This window comes from Xiphophorus maculatus, chromosome 8 (assembly GCF_002775205.1).
Source record: "Xiphophorus maculatus strain JP 163 A chromosome 8, X_maculatus-5.0-male, whole genome shotgun sequence".
NCBI lineage: Eukaryota > Metazoa > Chordata > Actinopteri > Cyprinodontiformes > Poeciliidae > Xiphophorus > Xiphophorus maculatus.
The window spans coordinates 12497410-12522803 of NC_036450.1; the positions used below are offsets into that span (position 1 = coordinate 12497410).

General features: G+C 37.8%; 1 protein-coding gene across 1 annotated transcript; it reads right to left on the reverse strand.

The window, feature by feature from the left end:
* Positions 1-395: 395 nt before the first annotated feature.
* Positions 396-22242, reverse strand: LOC102230481 (fibroblast growth factor 10-like). The gene is made up of 3 exons (XM_014472899.2): positions 20950-22242; positions 4843-4946; positions 396-1098 (listed from the first exon to the last, which is right to left on the reverse strand). The coding sequence occupies exons 1-3, from the start codon at positions 21347-21349 to the stop codon at positions 889-891; spliced, it is 714 nt and encodes a 237-aa protein (XP_014328385.1). The 5' UTR covers positions 21350-22242; the 3' UTR covers positions 396-888.
* Between the last annotated feature and the right edge of the window lie 3152 nt (positions 22243-25394).

The following is a 25394-nucleotide window of genomic DNA, read 5'->3' on the forward strand; positions in this document are numbered from 1 at the left end:
AAGTAATAAGTAATTAATACTTACTTATGTTTCGCAGAAAGTTAGGAATTAAACATTAATATTTCAGAAAGTATGAAAAGGTAGTGAAAGTAGTAAAATCATTAGCACACATACTACCCGCTTTTGTGAATTTATGCACTTTTATCTGAATAAGTCTTTGCAATATAACACTTTAATATTTTCATAATAATAAACATTGTCTTGTGACTTCTGTGTTTGTATTCCCGTTATTTTGTACAAAACAAATATAAAAGTCAATTATATAATTATCTTTTAAAATTCATTGGTTAGTTTTTTTTTTTTGTTCATTTATAAAATAAAATCCAAACATTGAACACAGACAAGCTAAAGACAAATATATTCTTTTTATTTATACAAGCTTAAATGATTATTAGTTTAAAAAGAGAAGCATAACTGGTAGAAAAAAAGATAAGAGTATGTCTTCTATTCTTTGTTTCTGTTAAATATAACATAAAATAAATAAATCTGAAGAAAAAGACATGATATAGTAAGATTTGTGGTGGTGCCATCATGAACAAGCTATTCTCTCCTTTTACTGCTTCCGTTCAGGTTTATAAAGATACCTTCATCTTTTTTTTCCATGCACTCCACAGATCTACAAATGTGAATCACATTTTGGCACAGATGTTTCTTTTGTGTTCATTGTGCCAGTATACTTTATAACTTAGAACTGAAAATAATATATACATTGTATACTGATATATATTCTTTTTTTTTAAAATAGTGTTCTTATCCAAACAAGCAGTCCACTCCATATATTTCATTTTGTTTCTTTCTCAGTGCATTTTACAGACCAGGTTCAGATCTGTCCCATGTAGCCACCACCGTAAGTCCAATAGATATCCTGCAGTTTGCTGATATGTCCCATCATCGTGGCTGCACCACCATGGGCAAGAAGTGAGTTGCTGTGCTTTTCCTCCGCATTTTCTTTCCCTTTGCCTTCAGCGGTTTTCCTCTGGGGTTCAGTCCAACAAACATGCACTTGTTTTTTTTTGTCCTCCACTCGGCAGAAGCGTAGGTGTTGTACCTGTTCTCCTCGATGCGTTCAATTAGACGACAGTCAGGGCCGAACTCCCTCTGTGGACAGGAAACACGCAAAGACTGAGTATCAAAGTGTTATGAATCACATTTAATGCTTGTGCTTTGTTTTCTACTCTGAAAAGAGCAACATCTCTAAGTGCCGCCAGTGGCTCCAAACGGCCTTTTGCTTGACACAGAGCCAGATGAGTGAGTGATGTATTCACTCAGAAGGATGTGTGGTTGTACACAGACATATCTGAGGCATTCTACTGGCAGAAGATTAATCCAGTTTTACAAGACGATTGTTAGGAGCCATAATCATGTAATCTTTGGGGGGGCAGAGCGATGTATGGAATGTGGCTCACTTTGTTGTCTGGTAATAAACCAAAATGCTTTAGTCTCCTTGAACAACAGTGCAGTGAAAATGTATTTACGCCCTGATAGATTTCTTATGTTTTGCTTTTTGTCACACGTGAATGTTTCAAACCAGAATTCTAATTTTTATGTCAAAGATCACCTGACTAAATACAAAAGGATCCAAGCCATTCAAGTCAATCCAGCCCTGTGTGAAAATACACTAGTCATCCTTGTTAAATCATGACTTACCTGCGGTTAACCACATATTTCTGGTGAAATTGCACTAACCCGAGAACTTTAGAATCCAGAAATAACTGGAACAGAACATGTCTGATGATATTAAATAAGAAACAAAAAGCCATACATCATGCTGTGATCAAAAGAAATTCAAGAATTGATGGCAACCTATGTCTTTGACATCTATCAAATTATAAATTTCTAAGGCTTTTGGAATTTCAGGGAACCACAGTGAGAGCCATTATCCACAAAAGGAGAAAACAATAAACAGTGATAAACCCTCCCAGAAGAGGCAAGCCACCCAGAACATAAAGACCCGTCTCACATTTGCCGGAAAACATCTTGATTGTTACGAAGACTTTCCGAAAAACTTTTTGCAAGATGTATATTTCATTACATCTTCAGAACAGCACTTCAAAACATCACGCCTACAGACAAACATGGTGATGGAAATTTGATGTATGTTTTTATTTGCTGCTTTGCTTTATCCCTTTTATGTAAAAAAAAGAAAATATTGTGAATTTTCTTTAGTGGCACATTCTGTATTTATTGAAATAAGAAAAAACATAAAATTCTTGACCTAATGATAGAAAAAACATAAATAACTTTAAAATATAAACCTTACTTTGTTGAATCCTGTGCATACACTAAAACAAGAGGATTGTTTGCAGTGCGCCTGCTACAACCTACATCTTCTGTGCAATTAATAAACAATCTCTGTAGAATTAACTAATCAATGCAAACGTGACAACAATGTGACAAGCGTTTAAAGGTTCATAAAACAATATTTACATTAATCTCTAACGTCTCTTATTATTATAGTAGTTTGCTTGGTTCTTTGACCATTCATAGTGTCAACCAAATGCTCTGGATTTATACTGAATAAAGATGCCAAGAGAGTCTATAGGTAAGATATCAGCTGACTGGAATAACAGAATTATTCCTTTCAAAGTCACAATTTTGTTTTGTCACATATGGAGGAAATTCCAATTATACCTTTTTTTTGTCTGTCTTTTAATCATTTACGAATATCACCAGTTTGATGAATAATGGAAAATGCGTATGTGTTAGTACAGGATTCTAGGAAGGACTCACTTTTCCATTATTGTGCTGAAGATGACCAACCTTTAAGTCATTAATCTTTGAAGCTGATATAATTTAAGTTAATTCTGGTGCAATTCACGTTTTATTAATCTTTTTGCACAATGTCCCTTTTTTAAATAAACTTCTGCTTTCCCTTTTAACGACTGCAACTCATATGTTGCAAAAGCTTTTAATTGTTTCCTTTTGGCTCTGCAGAGCATCGTAAAGACATCGTCCTCCTTCACTTCTTCTGACAACACAAATCAACAAACTGTAAGCCATTGTTTAAGGACTAGTCCCATGTGTAATTAAGGCCAGCAGTAAAACCTCAACATGGGACCTGGGATCTAGTAAAGTGTGACATTTCAAAGGTTAAGGCTTGGTGCAGGTACAGGACATTGTGACACGATGTCTGAGTCTTAATGTTACTGCAATGATTCGTACACGAGCAGAGAAAAGATCTGAGGGAACGTTGTTTGTCAGTTTACTGGAAGCTGCCGCTGTGCTCAAGGCTAGCGTCACTTAAGTAGGCAGTTAACTGGATGCAGTTGATAGTCACAAGGAAAAATGTTCTTGCCCCCTCCCTGTATCTACACACACACACACCCACACCCACACACACACACACACACACGCCTGCTCACTGTCTCCCTCTGAATCTGAATCTGGCCACAGCTGTTCAAATTGGTTCCAGAAGTAAAACTGAATGTTCTCAAAGCAGAAGGAGAATATTTAACAGACGCTGTGTGGCTTTTCAACTTTCTGCGTAAAAACTGTGTGTGTACATGTCTGCCTTTCAATTAGATGAAATTACGGTAACAACGGCATTTTACTTTAAAGAAACTGGAAAGATCAAACCTAAAAAAAATTTTAAAAAAATCTTTCCCTTTAATGGAGAAAAAGCTTTTAAAATAGAATCAATATGCTGTGCAGTGACCACTGATAAATCCATGATCAAACTACATAACTGTGACCGTTTTTGACATTTTATCTGGTGATATAATGAAACAATGATTTCAATTGATTACCACCAGATAAAGAAGTCACTGTGCAAAGCCATCAAGTGTAATTGAACGCCGACCCCTCACTAGTCAGCCGCCACTGCTGGCTTGTGTTGCACCAGGCAGAAGACGTCATGGGAATTCAGTTTCAGGTCGTGCAACAAAATCTCTTGTTTTCTTTTTTTTTTTTTTCTCCTTCCCCTACATCGTATGTCATTTCATCTGAGTTGCAGCTCTAGAGAGACACGCTGAAAATGGGTCTTTCAAAGTAAAAGAAGGAGAGGGAGAGAATGAGACTGAGAAAAAGAGCAGAAAGAGGGAGAAAACAGATGAAACAAGGGCTTCTCCCCTAAGGGACTGAAGCAGAATAGAAAAACCTGCTGGATTGTGTTTCCTTTTTCTGAATGGCGAGAGAGACAGGAGAGCTGACGCTGACAAACTGTGGTTCCTTTTTCTGGAACAGTCAGTGCTAAAGCCTTGTCCATTGTTTTATAAAGTGTTTCAGTAAGCCATCTAACATACTGCAAAGTTTTGATTTGAGATTATAGTTTAGCAATTCAAAGGAGTTCTTGCCAAAAATAAAATGCTTCAAGTAAGTCAATAAAAAGGAAGTTCACATGAGTTTAGTCTGAGTTTATAACCAACCACAGCACAGGAACAGCCATGGTTATAGTTTTAAATGATATAAAAATTTGTCTTGATCACAATAAAATCTCTATTGTTGTTCTCCCCAACATCAGAGCAACTTTCGATACTCTAATGTTTGAATCTAATTAGGTAAATGTTGCTCATGGTGTTCCACAAACATCTATTCTTGGTCCTTTCTAATTCATATGTAATTACCCATTGCTCTTTCATTTGACACTAAGACACATCCTAAAGCAGATGATGCACAATTGGATACATCAGCTTCTCCTTTATTGCCTCACAGAAATGACAATTTTCAAGGAATCTTCTATTTAAATGAGGTCAAAATTTGGACTCTGGTTTGTTGTTAATAAGCTTTATTATTTTTATTTCATATTTTTGTATTTCCTTCTTGAGCCTACAATTTTCATATGAAATGTGCTTTATAAATAAACACATTATGACACAACATGAGTAAAATAGAACCAGGACTCACCACTCCGTACAGATCTCCGTTCTTTTTGATTGCCAGGTAGTGGTTGCTGCTGAGGCCCCTGATGGCCACCACTCCCACATCCACTGATTTGATCTCCAAAATACCTGGTGAAGAAGACACACAGACAAACACGTCAAACCGGTTTGCAGAGTTGCTGATATGGAATTGCAGCATTTAGAAAATCTACTTTTGTTCATGTCAGATTTTGTAGGGCAGTGGCTTTTTCTACAACAAACCTGTCATCTCAACAAATATGAGATGACAGGCAAAATTGTTCAAGCTCACAGTTTTAAATTGTGCAATCATGCAGAAAAAATGTTACTCAAGGATGGCGGATTTTACACACTATTAAAACTACATCACATAAATGTTTACACTACAGGACAGTTTCTCCTGTCTGAGTCTGTAAGGACAGGATGAGATGTGGGTTAAAGAAAGAAAAAAAACAAACATTGCTTCATTGTGTTTGCCCAGGGACATATTTCCTCTGTTTTTTAGATGCTCAGACATGATCCATTGATGTGATTACATTATATCATAGTAAAATTTGTTTAACGGTCTAAAAATGAAGCGTGCCAAAACCCCTACCCCCCAAAAAACTAAAACAGACAAATTCCATCAGGGATAAAATACTTTTTCCTTGTATGGCACATAGTGTACTGTAAATCAGGCAGAACCTCATCAATGTTTTTTATTTATTTCTTTACTGTGGTTAGTCATAGGATACAAAGTAAAGCAACAGATCAGGCACTCAAACTCCAAACTATCTATTTGAATCATGTTTGGTTTGTGCAGATTTAAAAATCCACTGGAGCTGCTTTGTCACTGACTTTTATATGTTTATTTAGTTATTTGAATTTTCTGAACAACATGTTTTTAACTTTTTTTCAAAATATCACCCTGCTTAAAGTATTTGTATCAAAATACAGATGGACATTATTTGTTCCAGTCTCTCCCTCACATCGATATCCCAGCAGAAGCCTCAGATGTGCCTCTCACCCTCACTTCATTTGCTTTTACACTCATGGGTTGCATGCTCTGCAAGCAAGCCGTAAGCCAGGTAAGTTTTTTTTTTTTTTTTTTTTTTTACATATTTGCAATGTTTGTTTTTCTGACCATGGGAGCACAGGAAAACCGGCAAGCATTTGGACAGAACTGAGAGAACCTTTCTGCCTGCCTGACTGGCAGGAGGTCAAGGAAGCCATATCAGCTTTCAAGGTGAACCAATTACTGGTTTGCACTGTGGTCAGTGGCTCTCTGTCGCTGCACCAAGCTTAAAACTATCAGGGTTTTAAGAGAATTAGCAAATTGGACAAGAAAGAAATTGAGCCTACTTGCAGAATTAACTGCAAACCAACCCAGATTACCTTTTCAGAGCATTTCTGAAGTTCGCCTACTGGCAAAAGAGCAAAGAGATAGATATTAACTTGTACATCTTGTCACATTTTGTCCTGATTAGGTAGAGGTTGGAAAAATACATGCCAAGGATGTTTTTTGTACCACATGTCCCCTTCCTGCCCTCATCTCTTCTCTTAAATTTTGTTTTATGGTGATTAAAAAGACAAAAAAAAACCTTGCTGAAATAAGCGTACAGAAATCTGAGAACTGTGCTCCACAACAAAAACTTCTTATTGACAAAAAATAAATACATAAATTATTCAGATATGTGTCCTCTTTGGATAGTAGTCTGATTAAATGTTACAATTATTATACCATAAAAGCATGATCCTTATGGCTTATATTCAAGACATTTGGAGGATATATAGTCACAGGTTTTCCCTGGAAATCCGTGTCTATTTTTGTCATCTTTAAATAGTTTTTCGCCATATTTTCCAATTTCCTGATGCTGGAAAAACTTAATGTCCCCACAATTCCTTCATTTAGTCAAAAATAAGGAATCATCATGTAACCAGACTCCATACTTTCCATAGCTCTCAGTACATACACGCTGCCACAGTGAAGTTAAGTCCATTACTCAGCCAGACATGCACCACAACACAACACTGATCTATCAGGTTCAAAATGTTCTCTCTCACTGCGCCACAGCTGACATTTCTGAGCTGTGATCCATACAAAATAAGATCTGTCTGTGCTCACGCAAAGCTACTCCACCTGTTCAAACCCTTTTCTGTCCTCCTGTTTGATGTGGCTTGTCAGAAACCAAAAGCTCAGGGCTCTTTTCTAGCCTCTTTACCAGAAACCAGAAGCCATCAAGTTAAATCTCCAGGCTGCAACAAAAAGCTTAGATTGCAGCTATTCGATTTGTGGAAGAAACAGATTGTGATCAGGCATCATAGATTAACCCAGTAGCTTTCCCTGATAAATGTATTCTAATGTACAAAAAGTTTAAATACTTAAGCTAATTATGTCATGTAATTTAGGGAATTTCATTATTTTAATTTCTTTTCTTGTGTCTGTACTTTCATGATGTCACTCACATTTTTATTTGTTGACAGTGTTTTAAACTGTAAAAGAAGAGAACCAAGTCCAAGGTACAACAATAGTAAAAGCTTCACTGAAGTTTTGGACACATCCATCAAGCTGTCACTACCAAAGCCAAAGTATCAGGGCAAAAGCATGAATTTCATTATATTAACCTAAAATAATTTTTAGCTGTTAAATCCCAGAGGTGCGTTTTGTGGAATTAACCCAATAGTGGTTGATGTTGTGGACTGCATGAACCGTTCTCTTAGAGTAAGAAGGGCCTCGGATGTTTGGGCACTTCATGTTCTTGTGAAGAAGAAAAATGCATTTAAAGTCATTTGGTGATGGAGTGTGCTGTCCGGTGTGTACCTTTCTTTTCACCCAGTGACTCATGGAGGCTCAGCAAGACATAGACAAGATGTAATTGTTTGGTTCGTAGTTTATGGCTTTTTTTGCAAAGTGCTTTTTTTTTTATAGATGCTGATCCTGACTAATGAGGTTCTTGAAAATAATTTTACTACCATACAAATTCGACTCAAAATTGTAAGACTAATCAACAAGACACTGTTTCATCCCATTTCTGAAGAATGAGAAGAGAAAATGAAAAAAGAAACTGGCTTGATATTGAACTGTAGAGGGTCTGTGTTCAACGTTTTTCTTATTACTTTTCTATGGTTGTGGGTTGCTGAGGCATGTTAGGGTTTAATCTATCTATCTATGAACAAACAATATTCATTTAATTTTGATTGAACTATAAATAAAATACACCTGTTTTAACTCAAATAGAATACAAATATAGAAATGTTCAGCATACATATGCTTGCCTTTTTTGTACAAGACAAGCCCACATTTTAATTATATTGCCATGTTACTAGACTCTCATGTCTGCAGTTGAGTCCTGTCATCTACCAGATACAAAAATGTTATATGTTTAATATTAATATCAGAGTATCTCCTTGCTTTCTACCAATGTAAAATGCTTTTAAATAAAGATCTTCATTTTCATACTTCTGTCAAAAACAAATTATTTCTATTGTCTTCCAGCCGGTGAAAGATATTAAAAGCTGGTGCTTCATGTCTAATTCAGGCGCAACGTCAAAGGAGGCTTCTTTGCACGGGCAATCTGTTTTTTGTTAAAGTACAGTATCCCTCTCTGGACTACTAAGATGTTTTTTACATAACTTCAAAAGATCCACATTCATTTGACAGACAATGTAACTTCTTAGATCACGGAGCTCAGAATGGATTAATGAAGTCATTGTTTCAACAATCAAATGGTAGCCAACGTTATTATTGCTAAATAATGAGGAAAATCCAGGCTCACACACACACACCCCCACACGCAAACCCACCCCTACATAAACCTCCTGCCGACCCCTGGATGGCCCCATTTGGAAACACGGTCACTGAGACTCCAACTGAACCTAAAGGTTAAGGGAGGTTGTGAAAATGTTTCCACTGTTTATTCTGGGGATTTTTTTGAAGATTACGGAGCAGTTGTTCACTCGGTGACCTTGACACGGAGACCAGCTGTGAGTGGATCTAATGCTTGTAGAGATCTCGCTGAGTATTTTGAAATATTGTCGCTTGACAAGCAGTTGGTGTCAAGAGCTGCTATCAGCAGGACAAATGGGTCAGTCTTTTGTTTCTTCTTTTTTTTTTTGCTGTGACATGTTCAGTCCCATGTTAAAGAAATGCAACACTTTAGATTTTTTTTTCCTTTTTTTAAGAACGTCACTGATTGACGATGCCTCTTCTTTGCTGCAACTCGACTGTTTACATCCAGGAAACCTCATAAAAAGATACAAAAGAATAAAGGGATTCTTTTTTTCTTTTTTAGATCTCAGGGTAAATGAGCCCACCGACATGATTAAAACTGACGTTAAAAATATAATACTCTGTCAGGCAAATAAAAACAAAATAAATGAAAGAAAGAAATCAGAGAGAAACACGACAAAGAAAATACTCCTTGTAACTGCCGCAGCATTTGAGGCCACCCAAGCTTTAACAGGGTTGTAGAAGTTAAGTTGAATGTTTCCAGCTCTTTATGAAGTCAAAGAGAAAGAACAAACATCCCCCGGCATTGCAGATTACTCCGTGAAGATGCTTGGCTCGTAGTGGAAGCCATTGTATATTATGCGCTTTAAGGAACATGGAGGTATTGGTTTTTAGACTGATGTGGTTGACATCAGTGTCATCCTGCACTCAGTGGCCACATCAAAGCCCGCTTGACTTAGCGGGTTTGACTAAGCTGAGAAAACAAAGCCCCCTGGCTGATTGTCAATATGGCCAACATATTGTTATAAACAAAACTTCAGAGGTTCTAAATTTGTTTTCTGGTATAGTCATAAGAGGGATTTCAACCTAATTTTGTCAGTAATAAAGATCAGAATGAAGAGAAAAGTTTGCTTCACTTTCTCTCATTGCATTATTGAGCTCAATTTTATGCTTATAATTCAGTGTTTTTCTATTTTTTTGTCATTAGCAAGTGAGGGCAAAACTGCTTCTCGTACAAGCAGATAGCTAAACCATGATTTCAGTAAAGTCTAAAGTAAATCAATTAAGGGAAAACTTTTCATTTAAAAAGCTAGAAATCTTGTAGATAGGTAAATGGTGTATTATACTCTTCCGTCAAAATCTGCAGACTTTGAGCCAACTTTACCTATCACAGCGAATTATGTCACACACGTTTAGAGCAACCAAGAGGAAACTAGAAGAAATTCTTTGTGATGTTAATGGTTATATGATTGAGGGTGGAGAAAAACCCCAAACCACCTGAGAAACTGTGATCCCTCTCTCTCTCGCACAGTTGACTTTGTAACATGATAGAGCGCCAAATCCGCCGGCTTCTCTCCAAACAGTTTTGCAGGTCCGACACGACAGGAGTTATGTTTTCAGGAAAAGCGCTGCGACAGTCTTCTGCGTTTCACACATTTTTCATTTACAGTTCATCTGCCAGCGTTATGTTGCCCAACTGTTGTTTTGAAAGGTTTTTTGCATGGATTGCTGTGTGATGCCAGAGAGGAGGGGAAAGAAAAAAACAATCCTGCAAGTTGTTGCAGATTATTGTAAGCTTTTTAGATAAAACAGTATTCAGTTTGCACATTTGCTTTGTGCTTAGTTCTTACTTTCTCTACATTAACGTTTATTTAGTTCACATACACACCCACGCCCGCGTACACACAGGGTAATTTGATGAAATTCCTAACGACCCAGCTCAAAGAGCCAGACCATCCAGATGCCTTTTTGGACTCAACTCTACCTTTGATGATTCCATTAAAAACTTTACTTTCAAGCTGTGTGTGCGTGGGTGTGTGAGTGTAATGATGAGGCATGGAGAGAAGCAGGAACACAAGGTGTGTATTTGGTTTGGAGGGGCTATTTTTTGTAAAGCACATGTTCTAAGTATGGCTGCAGCCCTTCACGCTATGCGTCACACATGCTGGTCTTCACCGCCAACTGGTTTACTGATCATGAATCCGGTCTCTTCACAGGCACCACGCTCACATCCAGGTGACACTTCAGTATTGACCTTCATGTTTAATACTATTCTAATTAACAGGTGTGCAGTGGCTGCCCTGGCGGAGAAGAAACTGAGCTAGGCACCGGATGTGTTCATCAAACTTGCAAGTATTGATTAGTTTTGGGGGATAATAAAAAAATATGTCGGGAAAAATGTAGACAATCGGTACACTTGACTATACACCACAAGGTGTATATGCCTATACACCTTGTGGACAGGGTGTATAGGCATACTTGGACACAGGATGTGTTTAACATAATTTCACTAAGGCAAAAGTACTAAGGGGCCATGTGGATCCCATCATATTTCCTCATCTTTACTACAGAAAAATAATATAATACTACACAATGCCGAACACTAAGCTCAATGTGGATTATTTCCACATTAATAAGAAAATTAGCTTCTGGAAATTAACTTTGTGTTATTTTCATTTTTGTAGCAGAGCATGACTCCTAGAACCAGATTACAAAATCGGCATAGCGCCCAAAACTGTTTCAGACACCCAAGAAAATCAAGCTTTCCGTTTGTTAAAGAGTTATTTTCAAAGTGACTCTGGTTTTAACTTTTTCGAGATGAAGCAATGCCAAGCCACAAAGATGAGTGTGTCACTGGCAGGGTAGATTCTGCAATTTGAAAACAACTTTCCCGTTGCTATTTACTCCATAGGGAGCATAGCAACGATATGAAATGTAGACAGCAGTAAACAACTCTTCAGACACATTTGTAACGATACAGGACAAGTGAAACTCAGACTAACGTGGACTCTGTGGAGTTACGTGATTTCAGGTATATTTCAGTCTTTTCTGCAGTTAAAGAACTAGTTGCACAATATTCATGTTTTCCAATCTCAGATGAGGTATGTTTTCTTAAACTCTACAAAAGTAATTTGATACAAGAGGTTATCACTGAACAAAACATTTAGAGTTTGAAGGTATTGTTTTGTTTTTTAATCCAAATTTTAGTTGTTATCTATTATTAAGAGCCAAAAACCTTTAAAGCAGAAGTAGATCTTAAAGAAGGATATTTGCCGCTGAAAGGCTTTTCTGTAGGGCGGATCCTTTCTGGTCTGAAGTTGTGGGTGGACTGCATACATAAATCTGTCTCCTATTTCTGTATGGTCATAGTTGACAGAGTAATCGACAACTGAGTAAAATAATGGGGGAAATGTCAAGCAGCGATGACAGGAAATATGTAAACAGTGACAGAAAACTGAGATAGATCCTTTCATTTTCCTCTGTGATTCATGGCAAAGAAAAAGCTCCACTTTCAAGAGAAGCTAAACTTTAATAATAAAGAAACATTCAGAATCCATTCTTCAATTCCTTAACTGAGCTTCTGTATTTTGCACCCTGCTGCATAGAGAGGAGGGTCTTTTGGGGATGTGGCGGGCAGTAAGTTATTTATTGGCCCATAGAAAGACACATTTTCAGTTACAAACAATGTAACACAAAACAATTCCCAAATCTGCAAATTAGTGGAACATGCTATGCAACTATTTGCTATTAGAACCTATTAGGAAATATGTCTACAACTAATTTTCTGAGATGTTAAAAATCATCAACATCTGTAACTGAATGGAGTCAAGGAAATAAATACTAAATTACTAAAACAAACAAACAAACAAAAAAACTATCACTGATAGGTTGATGAAGAAGTTTTGTGTTTTGGGGGGGAATTACCACTGTTTAACATTGATCCAACCATTACATCAGTTTCTTTTATCTGATTCCACAGTTCTACTAATTGTCCCTTGAACAAGTTAGAATAGGTCTATGGGCTAAACAAAACATGTTTTCTCTCTCAGAAAATGAGATTTCAACTACTCATTTTGCCTATTTCATCTCCTTTCAGAATGAGTTGTTTTAAGGCTATGTCTCTATTATTACACTGATTACTTTTTACACGTGAAAACGGTTGCAAAGAGATGTGCAGTTGTACAATGGTACAGCTTTGACTTTGAGTCAATTCCAGAAGCAAAAGAAGTGGCAACTCCTTCACAACCACCAAGGATGCAGCAGCAGTTTCTGAAATCGTGTTTAATCAATCGAACTAATAGATTTCCTTCAGTTGAGGTCTGTTGGGAAATCTTGCGTTATACTGTTGGTAGTTTTCAGAAGAGTCCATTGTGAAGTGATTCACGCAAACTACAATTTTCTTTGGCAACATGACTGGGACATTGCCAATAGACCCACTGGTGGATGGGAGAGAACCACTGCTCCCATTCTAGCCTTGTGTGCCTCTCATTTTATAGCAAATGTTGCAAATGTACATCAGAATTTATTCAGCTATTTTTTTTCTTTCTGTACCATATAAACTCTTTTCGAAATGGCTAAAAATCATCTTGCAGGACAGTAATTTCAAATTTTGCAGTTTTCATAAACCTTTTCTAATGTCATGCTTTTTTTAAATCAATTTTTATTTATTTTTTTGATAAAGATACAGTTTAAAAATAAAATGAAGCCACACAGCTTTTTTCTCCATGACTAGGAGACTGTGCATTCACATATGTTGTTTATTGCAGCCAACAACAAAACACTTTTCCAGCAGTCGGTACAACAGTAAACCAACTAACCAAATGTATTTCTCTTCTAGTAATGAAGTGTGTTGAATTCTGCTTGGATGGCTAAATCATTGGCTGGGATTGATTGGTTACGGGGCAAGTGTCTGCTGATTGATTGACGCAATAATCAGGATGTGTTTCGAAACAGCTCCTTTTCTGGACAATAAAAAGTATTTACTTATTGCCCATAAATGGCTGTATGATTTTTAGCTGTTTGATTGTTTCTAGAAGCAGCAGAGACCCAAATGGAACTATTAAAATGTTCCCTTTAGCAACTAATTTGGAAGATACTAAACATGTTGCAAATGATCAAAGGATGTGTCTACTTAATCTCACAGGATAAAGCCAGAAACACCATAAAAGCCACAGATGATACTGGGATTCCAAGTACGAGGAATCATCTGAAACATGTGTTTCAGATGATTATACTCTTAAAGTAGACAATCGCAGAAACATTTTATGAAGATAGCTTGATAGTTCAAGCACTTCAAACATTTATAGAGCTTCTAATGTGCCCGTTAGATACACAGCATTGATTACGACAAAGTCATAATCAATGACACTCCATTTTCTTAGACTGAGATTGTTATTGTGTGCTTGCCACACAGTTCACACAGAAAAGTTTGAGCTCTTCCACTACAGTTTGGGCATTACTCCTATAAAGAAAGAGCTCAGCTAAAAAAGCAAAGGTCATGATTTATTGGTCCTTAACCTTAGACTTTGTTAATGGGAAAAAATATTCATACTATTTCTCTAAACCTTGATTCAGTGGTTGGTTTCTCATTCTAAGGAAACTATTTCAACCTTATGCAGTGTTGCCCATCACCCTTTAAATGGTATACAAGGGAATTTTATTTATTGTGGGGATTTCCAGGATGCTTGTATCAGCCATTCTGTGCTCCGAAAACGACCCTGCATGGGCAGTAATGAGGTTAAAGGGCACTCACACCTCTTGACCTCTGGGCGATCACACTAACTCCTGTGTTTGAGATGGAATGAGAACCCTTAACAGAACAGATGCAGTTACAGAAATGGTTGTGGCTTGTAAAGAAGCAACATGATACAGCCACAATTGGAAAAACATTAAAAGTTTCTGTAAAGTTATTCAGATTCTTATAGAAATGGATGCTGTAACAAATATGAGAGCACACAATAATATACAAACTATTAAAGAAGTAGAACATTACGAGTTGCAACTGACAAAGATGAATAAACTCTTCGTATATTTGTCTTAATCCATTCCAGTGCATTTGTTGTGAAATAGCTTATAATGAAACCTATTGAACATCTCCAAGTAATTTGGAACATGGCTGTTATGTAAGACAGCGTTATGTAGAGTTTCAGCAGGACATTAAAACAATAAGATGCTCAACAAACAAAATAAATTGTGTTGGATTAATAACTTCATTTATCCAGATTCCGGCATCATTTAAAATACTAAACACTGACGAAGAAAACCACTAAATGTACACTTATCTGTAAATACATTCAGAATTATTAGTGTTTTAGAGATGCCACACAGGTTATGTAAGGACCAAATAAAATTATTTTGTTTGGCAATTCAAATATGTTTTCATTAATTTTGTTTCCAACCAGATTCCCACATAAAAGACACAAGTAAATATTAGCATGACTGAGCGCAGTTTCCTTTTTTATGTTTGCACAGTGAGCATAACCACTGATTTTAAATGATACACAAGCACTTCAATATAAGAGCACTTCAATGTTTAATGAACAAGTTGTTGCAGGGGTGCTTGCACAGAACTTATATTTACAGCCGGTGCAGAGAAGAGTCTATGAAGATGTCAAGGTAATCTTAAATGAAAAGCAATGTTGACACTAACCCTCGGTGCATCCAGTACCACCTCATAACTCTCTTTTATGGGCCACACTGTTACCTTTTCCCATGAGAACCCTAAACATGCTCCTCAGAGCAAAGAGGAAGCAGCAAAACCAGGGATGCAAAATAAGAGACATTCTGAAACAGCAGAAAGGAAGACTGGGAATAATTTCAAAAATAGAAAGGGTGTGGAAAAATGTAGGAGTGGAGGAGCTTGTTCCAGGTTTTGATCTTCCTGAAATTTGCTGAGGCACTAGAGGTTTACACCACTAAGAGCAAAGAAATACATATTTTTGTTATTAAGGACCTATAAATCCAAACATATGCTTAAAAATTTACACGCACTTCCAGAGAAGTTTCCAGTTTCTAAGCAAAACCAGAACAGAAAATTGCAAGTCTACAATGCCTTGCAAAATATTCATATCTCTTTACCTTTTCCACATTTAGACATAAATTATTTTCTGTGATACAGCAATACAAAACAAGAGTTAGTTGCAAAAACTTAAACTGAGCTTCAAGCATATTAATTGGCACAATTCAATCCATGATCTGAAAATGAAAAGAATACAGCAAAACTCCAAAGATACTAAGTCATGCCACATCACAAGTCATGCAGGGGAAATAGCAATTGTGTGAAAAAAAAAAATGCTCTGGTCAGATGAGACCAAATTAAGTTTCTGAAAAACTAACACTGCTGCAGTGTTAGCAATAATGCTGGCAGCATTATGCTGTTGACATGCTGTCTTTCCACAGGGAAAATATTTAGAGACGAACTGAAGGTGGACAGAGCTACATACAGGTCAATATATAACAAAAGACTTAAAACATGAAGCAGGTTCACCTTTCAAGAAAACTTATCTAAACTTCCTGCCAGAACTATGATGTCTATGAAGCAAATAAATGTGTTATTATGCACACATTATACATTTATCCTCTTTCCTCTGATTGGCCCACTCAAAGTCCATATACACTTTTCAATTTGACTGAACCTGGGAGATTTTGCTAAGAACAATGGGCAAAACAATTAACCTTCAGATATGTAAATCTGGCAGAAACCTCCTCCGAAAGATCTCAGCTGTAATTATAACAGCAAGCAGTTTTCTAAAGTATAGGTGCAAATAAAAAAAAATATTCCACACTTTTCAGATATTTAATTGTAAAAAACTTTAAAAAGCCATCTGTTATTTTTCTCACTCTGTGTACGATGTTCTAGTTTTTATTGATCTATCACCAATAATCTCAATAAAACATATTGAAATTTTATGGTTAATTGTGGAAAGGTTTGTGTTTTCCACATTTTTACAAGGTATTATAATTTTACATTTACCTTTGTCCACATTGTGCTGCACTAATTGAGGTAACTTTTACTTTTATAGAGACCCTCATGAAGCTTTTTGTTAAAAAGAACAAAATTTTATGTGCAGTAATGGTCAATAAAATATTATAGAGCTGCATACAGTTCAAGTCCAAATTAATCATTTACATATGGGAATGTTTAAATGGCATCTTAAAGCCACAAAAGTGCAAAAAACACAAGTTAAAAAAGTTAAAACTCAAAAGAGAACACACCTTTCTTTATATGAATCCACATTATGGTGTGTTAATCAGTGGAGGAAATATTCACTGTCCGAGTGGCTGTAGTGAAGTCAAACTGTGGTCAAACTTCAAACAGCCATAAACTGTTTTATTGCCTTATTTGTTTGTCTGTGAATGAAATATTGCAGCTTTGTAGACAACATGGAGGAAGGAGAACAAGGACAGTTTTGTTGCCTTTTGGTCAGGGCCAGGATCAATGCTAATCACATCCTGATGCGCCCTCAAGACATCCACATGGAGACCAGAGTGCCTCATTGTGAGGGACTTATGAGGTGAGATGAATAGATGAGCACAGAGCAAATCAGGGTAAACAGAAAAGCACGATAAGCAGCAGAGAGCACAAATTTATATAATGTACACTAAACCTAGAATTATGTGCCGCCATGTTGACATACTCAGACTGGCTCGACTGCATTAGAGAGACTCATCCCTGGAGTTAAAACATCTTCGTCACCTCTGCCATGGTCTAATGATGGCCATTCTTGAGCGAACTTCCATGCTAATCATTTTCAACGTCCTGAACAGGTGGACCGTTCAGAAATAAGGTCATTGGGTTTGTTCAGTCACAAACCCAGTGTAAGCATATCACCTCCTCTTCTCACTTTCTCTCTGATCCCACTTCACCAATGAACACAATTAAAAAAATAACAGTAACTTTAACATTCTATCGGACATATTAGGAATTGAAAATGAATTGCATTATGTCTATATCTGTGCTTTAGAAAATTCACTAAGACTAATTTATACTACTTATGAATATTTAGCATTCTAAGCTGGGAAGAAATTCAATAAAAAATCTTTGAAATGGCCCTTTAAACACAGACTTGAATGCTTTGGATCATAAGTCCATTTTAGCTTAATTAGCCAGCCACAGTGAAAAGGCATATTTGACTAGAGTGCTAACACATTGCAAAACACAAGATGGTCGCTTCTCTCCATGGATTAGACAGGTAATTAAGCATGCTTAGTAAATGGAAAGCAACTGACTTTTTTGGTGTGCTAATGGCGCCCCCCAGGCAGGGACTCCCTGGGTGGGGAGTCATATTTCCCCTTAAAAAGAAACAGCACAGCTTGCCCCTTCGACAAGACAGGGGGGAAAATCACAATAGTAAAAGTATTCAAGTTTTAACCACTGGTCTGATATAAATTGATCTTGACAGATAATTAATATGAGGTAGCGCTAATGATGTGTGATAGCTATAGAATAAAAGTTTAATTAATCTAAAACTGTGATTTAAGGAATCTCTGTGGGTTTTCAAAATGCTCCTGTGGGGCTCAATTAAAACAACTTTTTCTCCCTGTGGTCCCCCCACAGTCTGTGTCGCCCTGGGCCATATCGCCCATATCAGGAAATCTGCCTCTGACTCCAATTTTTGTTACTTGTCCAATTAAAAAGAAAGAGATGATTTGTTTCTAATGAGAGCCCCGTGGAAACCTGCATCAAACAAGCAATTTGTTTCTTTGCTCTGTGTGCAGCAGTTGTTTTGCTTCTATCAGCTATGAAATCATCACAGTGTACATGAACAATGTTATGATCTGAAATGTTAAAACAAACACAAATGTGTGGTCAAAACCTGTTGGTGCGCAAACTCCTGAACAAGAGAGACTGAGTGAATAACATGAAACATGGGAAGTGAAAAACCACATTCAGGTTCAAAGACAAGGGAGCAGAATTAAGTTACGCTCTGTTTGCTTTACTTTGAAGGGTGCAATTTGTTCAGAGCTCATGCAAAAAAGTCCAAGAAGTGCACAGATCTCTCTATATATCACGCTTGTGCTCAAATGCAAAACCTGACTGAATCCACAAGAATGAAGTTCTGCAGCATGGTTCTCACTCTCTAGACTGTGCTTACTATTTTTCTATTACAATGACATGCAAGAGCTTTTCAGTCTGATTAATTGCCTTTCTAATGCCACTATAGTCAATGATATGTTGCAGCCTGATGGCAGAGCTCCATGCATGTGTGTGTAAAACCATCCATACATGCGCATGAGTGTGTCAGAGAGCACTGCAGGCAAAGGGAGGGAAGAAGAGACGCTAATTGAAATTCCTTCAGCCATGTCTGGCAAAAACGTGGTGTCTGAGTGGCACACACAGACAAACACACGCCCACATATATTCACACTGGCCCTGGCCCTAATAAAAGTGGGCTTTGCCATATGGAGGCCATGTGCAAAAGTGGCCTCTCTCCACTCAGCTGCATGCGTGTGTGTCTGTGTGTTCCCAGCAGGGGAGGCATATTCTACAAAAGTCCCAGGGTCAGATGCATGGAGACCTATGACATGTGTATGAGAGATAAAGACCTATAGCAATCCACGTAGAGATGCACAAAGCAATTGGCTCCTTGATTGGGCCTGATGGGTAACTAGCTGTTGGTGAACTCCGAAAAAAATCTTTTTCCAATCAGGGAATGCAGCATCAACATTCTCTGTGGAGGTTCTCACTGCGGACTAAAATTCAGATGCTTCTGTATCGCTGATGTGACAGAGATGTAAGAAGTTTCTAAAAAATAAACAATTTTCATTATGTTGGGCAATGTCTGTGGTTTATCCAGGCTGCAAGACAGTGAGGGAAAGCAAGACTTAAAGCAGACAAAAGGAAGACTAAACAAACTACTCCAAAGTTACATCATTTTGAGCTTCCAGCTGTTTCAAATGTTGCCAGGTATTTGTCATATTTCAAAGGTAAGGGAAGGATCTACATTCTTGGGATAATAGTGGCTTTATTCCCACTAAGTATGCTAATTGACGAAGTAAAATGTCTTTACTATGGTATCTCTCACACAGCAGCACGATGTACCTGCTCCTAATATAGCCAAATTGTAACCACAGAAACACAATCTTGACTGGTGTATTTCTAATTAGAATGACTCGTACAGAGACAGACTGAGATAAAGAAAAATGAAGATGATTTAAAGCAGCGGGACAGTATCCAAAGCAAAAATAATTTCTCTCTGTTTATCAGATGTTGTGTGTCGGATTCAGTAAACTTGTTGGGGAATTTGGGGTAGGTAAGTGTGGGAGTACTTTTCTGTTCTCCCTCAACAACTACTGTCAGTGTGCCCTGAGGCTGCGGAGTTACTCCGAGCTGCTCAGAGGCCAAAATTGTCTGGCAGTCTTGGAGAACTTCCAGATGTGTTTAACTATGAGATAAAAGTTTCGGAGGACAGAATGATAACAGCTGATTTTCTGCTCTCAATCAACCATAACTGGTTGTGATAAGCCTCGCATGGTGAAGTTTTGAAGTATTTAGATATGTTGATGTGCAACTGGGCACTTGGTTCGGGGCCTGCATGACACCCTTTATCAGGTATAACTTCACACAACCGGCAGTAAAAATGTCAGGGAAGTATCTTGGCAGCGCAAGACAAAGCCTGGAGCCAGTGCGAAGTAGGACAGCTGTACAAATGTGAAGCTTAGTGGCACTGACAAATAATCCTGTGTTCTCACTGACCCCTCTCAGGATAAATGGGGTTAAATCATATTTCATAGCCTAGAAAATGCACATTCAGAGAGAGAGGCAGAGATCACTTTACATCTGAGTCAGTAAAACCTCAAATTTAGCATATGTCCACTACTATTTGAGCTGCAACACAATAGCAGCAAGGAGTAAGTGGACTTGTCATTCTCCCCATGGGGTTTGGTAATAGCCGTTTCAGATATTTCCCATCAAAGATGAAGAACTTTCTCTGGGCGATTTCTAATTGATTCCAGTGGATCGTCTCCCCTTCTTTGTTTTAATCTGCTTAGCTTACTTGTTTTAGTTTCTTTTTTGTCATTCTTCTTCCCTCCTGCTCTTCTTCTGTCAAGCTTTCTTCTACCAAGCTCTTTGTAGTCAGACAAATATGCTCTGCCTCCGCACATGGCTGGAAGCATGCAGCGCAGTTATTTGTTCTTTTGCCCAGTCACCTGTCTCAATGTGCACGCTTGCTCCAAAAAAGAAACACAGAAACTTCATTCCTTGTAGATAAACTCATGAGGTAGACAAAAGAAGAAAAACTTTTGTGTCTTTGGCCATTGATAGTCGGAGCTTTGTGTTTGGTGGTTTTAAGTTTTACCAAAACAGTTTATTAAAAACTCACTGGGCATAAGTACTGACAGAGTATTATTTGGGCCATTAAGTAAAAGTCAAAAATATGCCATAAGAGATAAACTTTAACTTACTGTATGGATCATCCTCTCTTTTGGTGCCATTGACGTTTCCATCCTTGCCAATGCGAAGAAAGAATTTCTGAAAGGAGAACAGCTTCCTCCTGCGCACGTCTCCTTGAAGATGCTTGTAGCTGCTTCGCACGTGTCGCCCGACAACCGTCGCAGACGATAGCGACACATTTGTCGCCCGTGGCAACCTTGCAGACGATGGGCGAACTGGCGCCCAGCAAGGTGGCGTAGGAGTCCCCTCTGGTGCATGGCTCTTTTCAGAGTCTGTCGATGAAGCGCAGGGTCCGAGCAAGAGGAGCAGCAGGAGGAAAGTCAGGGGCAAGAAGAGTGATGGAGGTCTGCGGCAGGGGAAGGAGGAGAACCAGGCGACCGGTGCACCTTGTGTCACTGTCCATCTACACATGGTAGTGGAGCTGGGAGAGCTGTGGAGGAGCTCAGGGGCTGGGGCATGCTGAGCTGGGTGCAGGGAGAGGGAAAGAGAGTGGGAGAACCCCCCCCGACCCACCAACTAGACCTCCTCTGCCTGGGAACCCGCAATCTCTCTGGGACAGTAGGTGTTGAAACCTGTGGAACAACTGGGGTGAGAACAGTCTGACGGCAGTGGATCAGAGCAGGGCTGTTAGCAGCAGAGCTACAGTTCCTGTGCTTGAAGAATGATGAAGGATCAGCTGCTGGTGGTGCTGCAGCTGATTTGGTTGCTGTCCCCCTTTTTTCTGGAAAGTGTCAATATCCAAATCTAAGATCACCTCACAACAGGAACTTTTTGCTCCAAATCCTTCAACAGAAAAGCACAAATTATAACTTTATTAATATATATGTTGCAATGTTATCTATAATCTATCTCATAAGCATAAGTCCCATTTATATCCTCAAGTCCATGAAGTACAGGAGAGAGGCAGAAGAGAATGAGTAAAGCACTTAAAATATTTGAAAAAGAATAATTGGAGACAGAAAAAAAAATCTATGATGTTTCTTGTAAGAATGTAAAAAAAAAAATAATCCAGGCAATGAAGGGAAGTTATTTTTCCCCTAAAAAAGTCTAGAAATCCAGACTTTTTCTTGTCTTCTTTTCCTCCTTTGTTTCTCTTTTTTGTGCCTGAGCTCGTTTTGAAGTTACTTGAGATTGTAACCAAGCCCTCACTGGTTTCGTCTTTCTCCCCTCTCTTGTTATGCGTCTGTCAGTGAGCTAAGCTCCCGGTCTGTCCTCTCTCCTTGCTTCTCAGAGTCTGAATGCAGGAGCGCTGTGTTGCCTCTCCTCTTTCCTCCCATGTGTGACTCCCTCTTTCTTTAGGCCCCCACCTCTCTTTGCTGCTGCCTCTATCAGCGGCTTTCCCCTGATCTTCAGGAGTTTCAGAGAGGTGACTGAATCTTGTCTTCCTTTCACCTTATTTATCTGCAACAGCAGCTCCCCAGATGTCTTCGTCTAATTGGACGTCTATTAAAACCACTTGGCTTTGAAGAGCATGTTGCACACACACACACACACCCCTGCACGTGTGTGTGTAGAAGTGTGTGTCCACATGTAAATGTGGATTTGTAAGTATGTGTGGTGGGGGAGTATGGCGTGGTAATGGTGGTGGGAGGGGGGTCTGTCCCACTTCATTTTGACTTTCCTCCTCTCTCTTCCCCCTTTTTTCTGTCTCCACCCCTTCCCAGACTAAATCCCAGAGTAGGTCAGGAACCAACAAGGGAAAAAAAGAAAGCCATTACTTCATCTCTAATTTTCCCTCTTTTTGCTGTGCTTGATTAATATTTATTGTGTTAAAAACAATTAATACTTTTGAAACATATACAACTTTTTCTTTTTCTCCAACACACTTTAAAATCGTTCTGAGCTACTTTGGAGATTTTTTTTTTTTTTCAATTGTAACATCTCTTCCTGTAAATATTTGATCCTCAGGTTTTTGTGTTCCGGACTGTAATATTTTGAGTCCAAATGCTGACAGAAAATATCACACATATAATTTGGAAGTGCTACAACTAGGATTTATAAACATGCTGGCGACATAGCAAGATCTAGTAGTGTTTCTGAGGAGAGGCACATAAATCCAGCTGACAATATGATAATTAAGCAGGTGATATATGTGCTTATGGAAATACATAATCTCATGTCATCTCAAAAATATAACACAATCTATGGCTTTTACTATCCTAGGAGATAAATCTATTCATATACTGTATATACATCAAGAATTCCAATAAATATGTGGAATCTGTAGTTGTAGAGTGAAAATGTGTGAAAAGTTGCATAAATCAAATTAAATTAGTAATAAGTGTTTAACAGGTTGTTTTACCCCAATCCTTTAGTATATTGTTTTTGGAAGAAAAAAAAACTGGGTTTTTTATTAAAGTTATGTTGGATTTGTATTGCTACACCGCAGGTTTGAAGAATCCAGGTCTGCTGTCTGGTTTCAGCATTGTTTAATTTCCTTTTGCACATTGTCAGACAACAGCCATATCTCCACTTTCCTCTCTCTTCTCTTTAGTTTCTCCATGGTCAACAGTATGCTGCAGACAGATTTGAGTTATCACCCATCTTCCTGTGAGTTTTTCAGTTTAACATCATTCTGCTATAAATGCATGTGCAAACTATTAACCAAGAACAAGAACAAAAGTCTTCTACTCTTACTGTACGGTCAGTAAGTAGTTTCCTCTGCAGGAGTAACTCAACTTAGAATAGATGATGTTGGGCGCTGCCAACAATCTGTCACTTATGTCAGCACCTTAGCATTCTGGTTCGCGCAAAATGACCTGACTTCGCACACGGCAGAGAATGATCTGACAGGTTGATTTGGTGAAAGAACAACCACTGTGAAAGATGCCATGGTGAAATGATGATAAATTATTGAATAACTTTGAGTTAATGTAATGGGCAAAAGATTCCAAAAAATACTGCTAATGCATAACAGCTGCTTTTCACTTTTTTATTGGGTCTCATGGATGTATGAATAAAGAATGGAGCTGGAACTAATGATTTTTTTGGATAATTTTATTTTTTTGATTAACTGAATATATAAATCAGAGGAAATGTAGGTCACAGTTTTTAAAAATGAACTCAAATGAGTACAGGCCTAAAGACAGTCCTAATTTGAAGGTATTCAGGCTTTGAAAAGTGGCCTAAACAATTCAGTTATCAAAGCACTTTATTAGGTGTATAGGCATGCTGTGTTTATATTCTCAGGTAATAGATGACCAAATAGTGTCAACTCTTGTCACCATTCAGCACCGTGGACAGCACTTTTCATTGCAACACTGTAATTGAGAGTCTTTACGTTGGACATCGTTTGATTTCTTGAAGGTTCTCCCAAAAGGTTGTTTGACATTTTTAAGATAAAGTGCAGTGTAATAAAAATTTCTAAAGAGCCAATGTACATTAGCAGATGAACTTTCTTTTTAGTGCAAACTGAGGCAGGGATTAAGAGCAAACTTCGAAGAGTTACATTTTTTTGAATTTATCAGTTATACTTAATTTAAAAGAAAATCATATAAGTTTCTGATTTTATTTTATAAATGAATAAAGAGGCTGATTCTTGTTGAATATTTTTGAACAGTTGTGCTTGTTTGGTGGATAAGGCAAAAAACCTTGGGACAAAATATTTTTCTCAATTGCAATACATGCCCAAGTTGAAGTTACAATTGAAAAAACCTGGAACAACACATGTTTGTAAAAGCAAGCAAATCTACTCTACCATAAAGCAAATTACTTGAACAACACAGCAACAACTTCAGCATTAGCATAACCTGTGGACGTTAATCGTCATCTTTTGAGCCACACACAGATGCGACATCCCAAATAATAATGGACAAAGTGGAGTAAAACGAGTTCCAAAAGTGCCATGTGAGGATTTATAATCATGCACCCCACTGATGAAACATTCCACCGCCTCTGAGCGTCTCATTGCGCAGACATTCAAAATCTCAGAGTAAATTAAATCCTTTTTCAACAGTGCTGACAAGTTCATATAAAAAAGGAACAAGAAGTTGGTGCATCTCCAATTTTCCAGATTAGAATATCTTTAAGGAGGTCAAATGCCTCACAGAAATATTTTCCCAAATGTACACAGACAAAAATGTCATGTTTATCAAGAAGCAAATGACTGCAATCAGGCAGGAATAATGCTGGGTTTCATTTCTCTCTTTATAAAAAAAAATAAACTGGTATTACCTCCCGGGATTGAATAAAAAGCAACCACAATCTAATTTTAGAAACATCATATCAGTTTATTCATTGCTTTTCGGTACCTTTAAAATGTTTGAAATTGAAAAATTGGGAACAAGACATGTGCAAATATTTCTTGATGGGGTGAACCGGTAGGAATGCCTTTTACTGGAACTGCAAAGGGGCTGAGGGCATCTTCTGAAAAACAGCCAAAATGCCGCTCCTCATCAAACTTCAGACTTCACAATGCTGTCAGGCCAGGGTAGCTCTCCTGGAAACAGCCCAACCC

Bases quoted from the DNA above. Each gene is read 5' to 3' on its own strand.
- LOC102230481 (XM_014472899.2), bottom strand. From the start codon at position 21,349: ATGTGTAGATGGACAGTGACACAAGGTGCACCGGTCGCCTGGTTCTCC. The intron at 4,947-20,949 runs GTAAGTTAAAGT...CTTCTTCACCAG, and splicing joins AAGAGAGGATGATCCATACA to GTATTTTGGAGATCAAATCA. The intron at 1,099-4,842 runs GTGAGTCCTGGT...TCCTGTCCACAG, and splicing joins ACGGAGATCTGTACGGAGTG to AGGGAGTTCGGCCCTGACTG.